Source organism: Pocillopora damicornis, chromosome 2 (genome assembly GCF_964200805.1).
Source record: "Pocillopora damicornis chromosome 2, jaPocDami1.2, whole genome shotgun sequence".
NCBI classification, from domain to species: Eukaryota; Metazoa; Cnidaria; class Anthozoa; order Scleractinia; family Pocilloporidae; genus Pocillopora; species Pocillopora damicornis.
In genome coordinates, this window is record NC_142671.1 from 7,752,517 (window position 1) to 7,762,977 (window position 10,461).

A 10,461-nucleotide genomic window follows, 5' to 3' on the forward strand; every position below is an offset into this window, starting at 1 on the left:
TATTAACTATTCTGGTGAAACTTGAGTGGCTCCGTGTAAATTTTCATTTGTTAGGGCTACCTTTCAATATTTCTCCACGCCCGGAAGCAAAAGACGGTTTTCCGTTGATCGATCAACGGACCCACTCTTCCCCTTCTTATCAATTCCAAAACTTACAACACGCGCAAGATTGGGTGATCAACTGTTTATTCTACCTTCAAATCATTTACTTTACAGTACATTGTACTTGAACCAATTTATTTTATATAACGGAGTTATGGATCTTGAGTTCATTGGGAAGGTTTAGTAAACATTTTAGAACACCCGTGTAGGTAGTAGGTCTAGCCATAAAAAGTAAACAAATTCATACCAACAGAAAATGTTGATTAGAATGATCTCAGATACTTTGCTATTTATCTAAAATACTTTAGATAGCCATCATTGACTTAATTTCCATATAATGTAAATCGGAATCTCGGAATTGTCAAAAATTTTTTTACATTTTTGCATTCGATAAGACAGGCAAAATTTGGCTATTTATTATCACATAATGATTAGAATCAATGGCTTCAGGCCTGACAGGAATAACTTTGACGCTTCAGATAAATATCTGAACCCAAGTTCGGGAAATGTAGTTCTTGCCTGGTAGACCTTACATGATATGAAATCAGGAAAAAATCAAAAATTCTTCTCGCTGGAATTTGTTTCTTTGATTCTTTTTGCTCCTGATTTTTTTCTTTTAATTCTTCCCATGATGTTTACGGAAGATGTGGCCAATTTTCGATTCCTTCTCTGGCTTTGGAGCTTCGTGACGCTTCCCGTAAACATAATGCGACAGACTATGACCATTGCTGCAGCAGTGAGTAGTGCATCCGAAAGGTGCACATGTAATGGGGCAGCCTTCTGGGCATGGAGCTGGATTAATATCATGTGGAGGAGACGGTGTTGGAGCATAGTAGTAAGGGTGGTACTGCTGGCAGCAGCTGGAGTAACAGTGTGGAGCACAGGCAGAGAAACATGGAAGTGGGCAGACTGGAGGGGGAGGTGCCTTGTAACATGCTAACAAACAACCAAGATAGCGATAAGTGTATTTGATAAATTTGAATGGATTTTACCACAACTGTTCAATTAATTACTATTTTAAAAAGGAAATTAATAAACACTTTAAACTCAGGGGGCTACTAGTATATAATTTTTCTTTGCAGTGTCACCCCTTAAGATATGAGATAACATGAGATAAAGGAAATGATCACTAACTTAATAAGCTTTACAAATAATCTTCTTTCAGTACCATGGGAGTGTGAAGAAAATATCAGGGAGAATATTAAAATAATTTCTGAGGATAAAGGGCTGGGAAGCGTGGACGAGTTTAATACGGTCTGATCTTAGAATCAGAAACCTCCCGCTGTAAGAATACTTGGAAGGATGACTTCAGAATAGAGGCTTATAACTTTCTGGAACTATGAAGGTTTGTTCAAACAAATTACAAGTCACCCAGAACATTCTTGCTCAGCAAACTCACCAACTTGACCCAATGATGGGAGAAAAGTGTGCTTGCCCAAAGTTTGACATGCTAATGCCGCAGTTAAGTTATGAAGATGGACTCCTTCGTCTTTAAACTCGATAGCAAAGTGCACCACAATGTTGCTGTCTCCCGGAGCTTCGCTGTTTAAAGATAAAAAAGTAACACCTTAATCTCAAAACTATATTAGCATATGAACTGATTTAAACTGAAACATATTTTGTTAATAGTGATGGAATTTTTGCATCGTCAAGTCGTGTGTTTTTAAACATCTCAAGTTTTTAGAATTTGATCCATCGAATTTTTTCGCTCTCTCAATGATCTTGGCCTCTTCCCTATTTACTATGAGTGAGCTACCTGAATCTCAAAGTCGTAACGCCGAGAAAAGGATCATATCCATCGTACGCTTGCAAAACCTGCATTGGAAATGTAATTTTTAGAGAATTAGTTTAGATTTTGAATACTTATTATTTTAGAAACCTTAAAAGGCTCCTGGTCTTCGACATTACCTTTCGCAGCGTCATACTTAAAAAGTGTGGCATACTGGCTTGGTCTCACCAGCCTGATTGGTCGTTTTCCCAGGGGTTATTCGAGCTACAATAGCATGAAGCGAACATGGGTGTAGCTACACCTCTGACTCAGAATGCCTGCTAGTCCAACGATAAAGATAAAGCCCCAGATATTCGTAGAGCTTTCCTATTGATACTCGTTTTTACCCTTGGTTAGTGTTAGGCATCGAAAGGGTAGAGTCTTGCCAAAGATCACAGGAAAATGACCCGGGTTGGACGCCTACCCTTACTTATCGATACAGAAAAGTCTAGTAGCGTGCTAACTATTAAGTCTACATGTAATAAAGTTTTAAGATCCTTATTTTGGTCGCGATGATCAGGGCGTAAAATTTTATGATTCGTTTCACCAGCGGGTTTCGTATCAGTAGTAAAGTTAGCTTTCTATTTTTATGATGCGTATTTGCACAACGAGTTTATAACCAAAGTGTTATTTCGGCCGAAATTAAAATTGCAAGCTTCAATCAAAAGAAAAAATGGCGATATTTAAAGAACATAGGTAAATTTGTTTTGTTGATATTGTGCTATTCCCTTAGACGCATAGACATTAGCAATTTTAAACGATTTCAGTTTCACTCCTAAATTGAGTTGCGTTGTAAAACATTTTTTTTCAACTTCGGATGGTATGTTGCGGAGGGTCCTGTTCGAGTTTTCTTTCTGTTTACAAAAGCTGATAACAAACAAAGGTTTTTAAAACTGGCAGAATCAGCTTTATACTTACTCCAAGTTCAAACTCTCTTCTGAGCTCAATGAATTGGGGCGAATGTGCAAACCATAAGAAATCATCAAAGGAAGTGTTCGTCATCAGTACTGTTAAGTTATACACCTTGCCTGCAAATATGATGCACAACATGAAATAAAACTCACCTTCTAAGACGACAATAAGATTCCCCAAGAGAATTTGATGCACGCTTTATGTTGTCGCTTGAAAGTTACTTTTTTCCTCGGTTTGGAAAGGAAATTGGCAAGGCAAGCATTCCACACGAGAATACGCTTTAAAAACCGCCCAAAGAAAACTGGTTTTGCCAATATTTTATCGTGTGGGCTCAGCATTAGACGTTTCCTATCAAACCGACTGACGAATACTTTTGAAAAAATGCGATAAGCAGTTTTATCTTACTTACATTCCAAATCGTAGTGATGCTCCGATTTCGGCGATGGACATGAAGCTGTGAATTTAATCTCAAGCGGTTAATATAATTATATTGCATAAAGTGGTCACCAATTGAGTCACGTTTTTTTTCGAAAAAAGCAGTTTTTTCATGACTTTTTCCCACTTTATGTTCCAACATGCCAATACTTTTTTTGGCCTTATCATTAAAAACGCTTAATTTTGCAAATACTAATTAAAGAGCAACGCTCAACTAGAATGCATTGCGGGGTAAATTCTTTCCGTGTCTATCGTCTATTTGCTATGTATTTTTGTCGTTTCATTCCGTGTTCTCGATAATGAAGCCATCAGGAGTTCGTCCCGCAGAAATGGAAAGCCGCTATAGCATATGGCTTACTAGGTCAATTTTGAAAAGCATGAAATGAGCGCGAGACAGCTTTAGGATTTGACAAGAAAACGAGCATAGAGTTCGCAGATGCCCTCCTACACAGTATTTCTAAGGAAAGTAAAAAAGATAGCTCCTCTCTGCACTTGGGTGACAGTCAGATGGAGAAACGTTTACAATCGATCGCAAGCCTGATCCCATGCAAGTTCATGAGTGACCTTTTTCTCCAAGTGAAATCAACTTCAGAGATACAATTTACCCAATCTTATATTGGTATCCTCTATTCTTTAAGTGTATTTTGAAACACTGTTTTTGTTAAACGTGGAGGGTGATCAACTTATTTATTGGAGGCATAGCGCTTCTCCTTTTACGAATCTTTTCTTTGTGCCTGGTGAATGATATGAATAAAAATTAAAGTAATCAAAGGTGTCCATCTCTTTGTAAGGCATCAAGGATGGATTCCCTGTTAAACCTCTCGCTTTCACACTTTTTTTATGTTCAAGAATAAAATTCCTGAGTCTGATATTTCAGCCGTGAATAGTGATTGTATCATGATACAATGTGCTGTTTTGTCATACAAATTCTTCTCTTCCACAGACATAAAACTTTGTAAATATACCTCTTCCAAAGTAGCAGGTTAGTTTTGCACTGAGCGATAATACCCTTACTATCAAAAAAGCAAAAGTTCCTACCATTGTGGTAATAATTGCCGTTTCGTGGGTTTGTCAGAAAAAGTATTGAGTTCCCGGATAATAACAATGACAAGGGCACGCAAAGCACACTGGTTGAGTGTGGCTCGTTAACATAGTATGCTATTCAAGCTCATATGGTATTGACTTTTACAAGTAGTCTTCTTTCAATTTTACTCGGGCCTTGGAATGACAGGTTGGTGTTGTAAATTGACCCGGCAATTAATGATATGTATCCTTTAAAACTACGTTGAAAACTAACTGTAAGTAACACGTTAGATTGCTTTTTCTGAAAATCCCATTGCCCTGTCACGACTGACATTTGCAAAGTACCTTAATTCCCTCAAAATCCTCCAAATCCCCCATCCTCCCCTCCCTCTAGGCGATAAATAAGATTTGGTCCCTTAACACTGGTGAATACCTCCTACAATACATACGTTTCGGTGGAGTGAGAGTATGGTTTTGATTATCTGCAAAGGACATAGATAAAAAATTAGTTTTAAAGTTTTCAAACCTTATTTTTTTTGTTATAAAATACACGCAAAAATGTCCTGCATTCGTTGAAAGGTAACTACTTACAGGTAAAAGCGCTTTTTCTTACCCAGTAATCTATAAACGAAGACTGATTTTTCTTCTCCGACGCAATATTTGTCATCTTTGCCACATGATTTAGAATCAAAGGTTTTGCAATCGAATGCTTGTCCAGCCAGAGGAAATGAGGTTTCAGCATCTTTCCCTGACCAGCAGTATCCTAGGGTTTTAAAGAAGAAGACATCACGGCACAAGAGCAGCGTATTTGAAATGCATAACCTAGTTTTGATGCCAATTCATAGAAAGGAAAACCTGAGGAGGTAAGAGGGGGCGGGAGGTTTCTTACGGCCTTAGTTTCACAGCAGGATCTTAGCTTGTATGACTGAAGTCTAACATACGAAGCGAAATTTAACAAAATAAAAACAAAGCCAAACAAAAGGTCTGTTCCATTCCGCAGCTTTTACGCCTGAGACGAAATACCAACGAAAACAACAACAAATAATGTACAGCTACAACTTAGTTTATCTTGTTCATTTTGAATATCTATGTATACCCAAGATAGCCTCATCTTAAGATATGAAGAAATGCAAAAAAAAATTTTTTGCATAAGTTGACAGAGCTTTTTTCCAAAAGTGAACCCGGGCGGCTTAGATTAGCCAGGGTAGTTTTTCTTCCTGGACAGGCTCAGGCAGCATGATGCTTTCCAGTAGTGCTTTGAAATTTGTATTCATGCTAAGAAGGTTAGACTTCAACCAAAAAATTTACTGCCGTTACCAGGATATTTTTGGTTAGAGACGCGTATCATAGGAAAAAAAATATCTTGATCATAGAAGAAGATTGTTGGAAATTTTCCTGATTCTGAAGACCTAAGCTGTTGTGATCTGACTTTAACTGATTGAATTAAGAAGTTTGTAAATGAGAGATAAATAAACAACACAAGAAAAAAATAAGATACATTAAAAAACAAAGAAAAAAGGAATAGAACAGAAAAAAAAAAGGTCAGGCAAACGAAAAAACAAGAACAACAAAACGACAACATGGAAAAAACAAAATAGACGGTAATGAAAAAGTGGAGAAACAAATGAATGAAAATTTGGGTTTTAGTGGAGTCACACTTATTTATTAATCAATTATCATTTCTGATTCACCTCCTTTTTGGACCGCAAAAACGCGATATCCCTTAAACCTTGTTTGTTCTGCACATTTGCAAATTAACTCATCTATGCTTTGCAAGTTGGAGTCGTTGAACAAAACCTCCGGTATAAGGTGCAAGGTCCCTAAGAAAGCACCGTGGCACCCAAGTCGTTCAAATTCTTCCTGACAGTCCACTGAAAGATATAGTTAAACGCCTGACAAAGATGCAATTAACGGCACTTCATAGTCTAACTTATAGTTGTGCATTAAGTTAGAACGTACAATGTTCGATCTAATGTTCTGAAGAGGTTGGGGTGACGTAACAAATCATGGAGCGTGTGTAAACTAATCTTTGTCGTTTATTACGTCAGTTTCCGAACAAGTAAGTTTTCTTTCCTATTACTAATAAAAACATTTTATTTTTATAATAATAAAATATTAACCACGTATACTCGGTAAACTCTGGTTGAATACTCTAGTTTGGTCCATTGATGGAAATGCAATGACCTAAATGATGCGCAGACGGGCCTTACCTGCTCATGCTTTTCGTTTAAAATGGTTTTTCTCTTTAATACAGAGCTGAATTGCCATTATTTTTAAATTTGCCTTTCTCAACGACCCAAAATGGAAAACTGGAATGAAGAGTGGCTCATTAGCCCGGAATTAACTGAAATATTCAATAATTGCTGGTAGCAAAATTATGATACAACTTGAACAGGTCACGGGGAAACGCTTACAGGTCTCACAGTTATGTTAGGAATGTTTTCAATCCTCCTCTCGTCTAATAACAATTTGAGATTAAAAACTTCTCCAAACTTCTCCGGCAGGTGTTGCAAGTTTAAACAATCGCTATCAAATAATCGTGCTCGCTCTTTCTATCCTTTTCCTCCTAGGAAAGATGCTTATAATATTGGAGGACGTATTATTCAGTTCAAATGATTTAATGGAATATAACTGCGATATCTGAACACAGATCGTTAGACATACTTACCTGCAGACACTTGTTTGTGTATCAATACAACTATCCAGATGAAGCAGATATAGAGGTTTAATCCTGGAATAGTCTTGGAGAGAAAAATATGCAAACAAATTTTAAGAGAAACGCAAATGACTTATGGCGAACACTTATTTGACGGATATGTCTTACGAATATTGGAGTCAAGAGAAGATGAAGTTTATATATATAAATAAATATTCATGAATATCGCAACTGCTCTTTATTGTTTCTTTCCTAAAACATTGTCACTTACGTTATTGATGTAAGCAATAATGATAAATTCGTCAATTTCCTAAATCATCTGAACGACTCAAGGAATGAACGAAGAAATTAAATATTTATCTAACTAAGAAGACAGTTATGAAAAGAGGATCCAAGAGGGCTTCCATAATGATCGTCAGATCTGACCTAACATAGTCACATTGCCCTCTTCAGTCAAATTAGCGAAACTAGAGGTGGGCGGAGTAGTTTTAACAACTAATACTTGCCCTCTCCAGTTATCATTAGCAGTTGATACCATCAACTGGATGGCTGATCTTAAGCAAAGGGGTTTAAGAAAATTTACAGAAGAATGAATTCACAAATTCCATTACTGACATAAAAGAAGCGGGTATGAATTTATGCAATGGAGAAAATTGTCAGGAATTAATCTTGAATCTTAGGGACACTTTCGATTAAAAATAAGTATTTACAGATTACTTGCTTTACTCTTCATCGAGTTCGTCTTACGAATAAGAGATTAGTGTTCAAGTTTTAGTTGTGTCAACCATTCTAAAAAGGATTAAAAAGGCCAAATATCTCGATATAAAGTATAGCAATAAGAGATATCAGGCTATAAAACAGTGATATTTTTCTTTTTGAATTACTTATCACGTATGTACTTACCATGATAAATGTGTCCTCTCGCCCTTTTCCCCGTTCAGGCTAAACGAAATTAACTTTTCCTTTTTCATCCAACGTGTTATGGTCTTTGCAAAATGTGATCTTTGACATCACTTTGAGGGTACCAGGTGTTAAGTACAAGAAATTACTTCACAAATGGGGATGCCGTCCACGTTGCTTCTTAGATTTCCATAAGTTGAAATGATTTTCATGATTTCGATAACGTTCAATTTCTGAATGAGTAACATTGCATAGGAGTCTTGGTCATTAACAATTTCAGAAAAACATTGACGATACTGATTACGAAAAAACAGGTATTGCACATGCCGTAATGTATTCTACAAGAACTAAGAGCCTCTCTTCTTAAAAGTATTTATAATTTTTCAGCGCTATAATTTTTCTCTGCGCCTCGTTCATTCATTTGATTTTCCCCTGAAAATATTAAAAATGAGCAGATATTTTTCAGTGTCAAAGTATCGCTGAGACATGCACAGAACACATGAAAACTTGAAGCCTGGTGGCAACCATGCCATGAGGTGAGAAATTGGAATTACATCGACATTTGATAATTTTCCACGGTGAAGATACTTGAGATATCAACATTGAGAGAAGTTGTAGGAATACCTGATCTAATATTTGTAGCTGTTAGTGCTCAAATAAACGTCGTGTTAATCGAAAGATTGCTTTTAACGAGTCAGGTAGTGACAGGTCTTATAGAAGTTACCGTCATAGCTGAAATTTTCCAAAGTTCTTGTGGATTTAATGCATCAGATTTCTCATTGCACCGAAGCAGCCAGTTTTCAAGATAATCATTTCGCTTATGATAAACTAGTATCTGTAAAACGTTTGCCCAGATCGAATCTTAAGACGCAACTTTTAAAAATTACTAGTAACCAATTTTAGACCGCTTTACTTAATACCTCATCGAAACAAATCAGGAAATGCCTTTTTTAAGATAATAAAGAACGGAAAGAACAATAACGAGGCAATTAATGGGCCTTAGTGGTAATTAATTACTAAGTATGCTTTTAAACTGCAAAGTGAGGCTGTGAGTCAGGTAAGAACAAACAAACGAAAAACGAAAAAAAGACCTGACAGACCTTTCAACTAAAGGCAGATTATAACGAAGTCAAACATTTCAAACTACGCGCTATTACAAGACACTTAATACCTTCACCTGAAGAAGCACTTCTTTCGGGTAATTTTATAAAGCTGTAATTACTGAAATTTTGTGTTTCAATTTGTCGATTTAAGGAAAAAATGTATATTTCCTGATTGGGTACGCACGATAGAATGATTCTAGAATTAAGCAGTTTCAGACTGTAACAGGTGATAAGATGATTTCTGGAGGGAATCAATGTTTGCTGTTCCAAATTGCACGAAAAAAAGCGATTCGGAATTCTGGTCAAAAGTATGTATTTTACCTGGGCCCTTGCATTGAGATCCAATTTTCCTTAATTTCTTGTATTAGAAGTTGTATGAACTCGTCTATGACTGATTTTATCGATTAGTATTGACATTCTTGCATATACTATTCTGTTGTAGTCTCAATTATCGATTAGGCGCGATTCGGCGTGTTGGGTATAATCATTTTTTTAAGTAAAAACGCATGCAAGAAATAATTCTGCCCACTAGCTTTTATTTGGTTTGATAACGACTGATAGATAACCTCAGGTTCTGTTCCATGAATAGTAATACTATGATTGATAATTTCGTGAACATGCATGCCATACGGGCCATGTGATATAGATGAGCATGAAGTAGTTGCGGGGCCGCCCACCAATCAGGATGGTTGTGCAATTACATAGCGAAAGAAGAAAGGCACAGTACCGCCTTCATATGGGCATCTTCCACAACAGCATTGAATGCTCATAAAGAGTCGTGGTTTTGATGTGCGTGCGTATTTAAAAATTGCACACACTGTAGAAAAATTTTTTATTTGAATTTGTCCGTTATGACATATAAATTCTTGCTCAATTGATGTATGCATGCGAGGCCTAAGCGACCTGCGCGCTACTTAAAAAAATCGCATCTATTTGCAACGTCATTTACCAGTCACCCGACAGTTCGATCACCTCCACATCTGTGCATGGATCAGCGAATTAATTTGTTCACAAACAAGCTCATAATTCTTGCTTTGAGCCGCTACTGTGGAGATTGAGTACTCTTTGGAGTTTCGCACAATATTGAAACGATTGCGCAAATTCGTCCCACATATCTCACCTCAATTTGGTGCATCACATCCGGCTCACGTCCTAATGGAAATATACACTTTATCTTTTCAGTGAACATAAACCAAGGAAAGAGCAACTCTATCGAAGTATTTGAAATTAAGGTTATCACAGGTCGCTCTGATAGTTTTAGTCCCAGAGGAACTTGGAGCCGACGCCATTTTTCCGACGAAAGGCTATTTACTCTTTTTCAATTGGTTATTGAGGTACTCTTGTTACTCTCTGGGGCGTTTTGGTATCGTGGACGATAAATATATGTTCTGCCGCATGGCACAAGTTGTTACATGTGTTTTGGAAGATGCCACGAATATGGAAGATAATATAATCGGCATTTCGAGTACGATTTCAATGCAGGTGTTTGCTTTCAAGCAATCATAAATAAGAAACAACATTGCCTCTTATTTTTTTCTCTGAAGAATTTAAAAACAGCAACA

The 10,461-nt window shown here is 36.8% G+C and overlaps 1 protein-coding gene across 1 annotated transcript; it reads right to left on the reverse strand.

Moving 5' to 3' along the window:
- Positions 1–169: 169 nt before the first annotated feature.
- LOC113678251 (uncharacterized) lies at positions 170–7,884 on the reverse strand. Its single transcript, XM_027195129.2, has 10 exons — positions 7,800–7,884; positions 6,909–6,981; positions 5,932–6,111; positions 4,854–5,003; positions 4,690–4,722; positions 3,192–3,236; positions 2,789–2,898; positions 1,859–1,917; positions 1,502–1,644; positions 170–1,038 (listed from the first exon to the last, which is right to left on the reverse strand). Exons 1-10 carry the CDS (start codon positions 7,800–7,802, stop codon positions 719–721), a joined length of 1,116 nt encoding a protein of 371 aa, XP_027050930.2. The 5' UTR covers positions 7,803–7,884; the 3' UTR covers positions 170–718.
- Between the last annotated feature and the right edge of the window lie 2,577 nt (positions 7,885–10,461).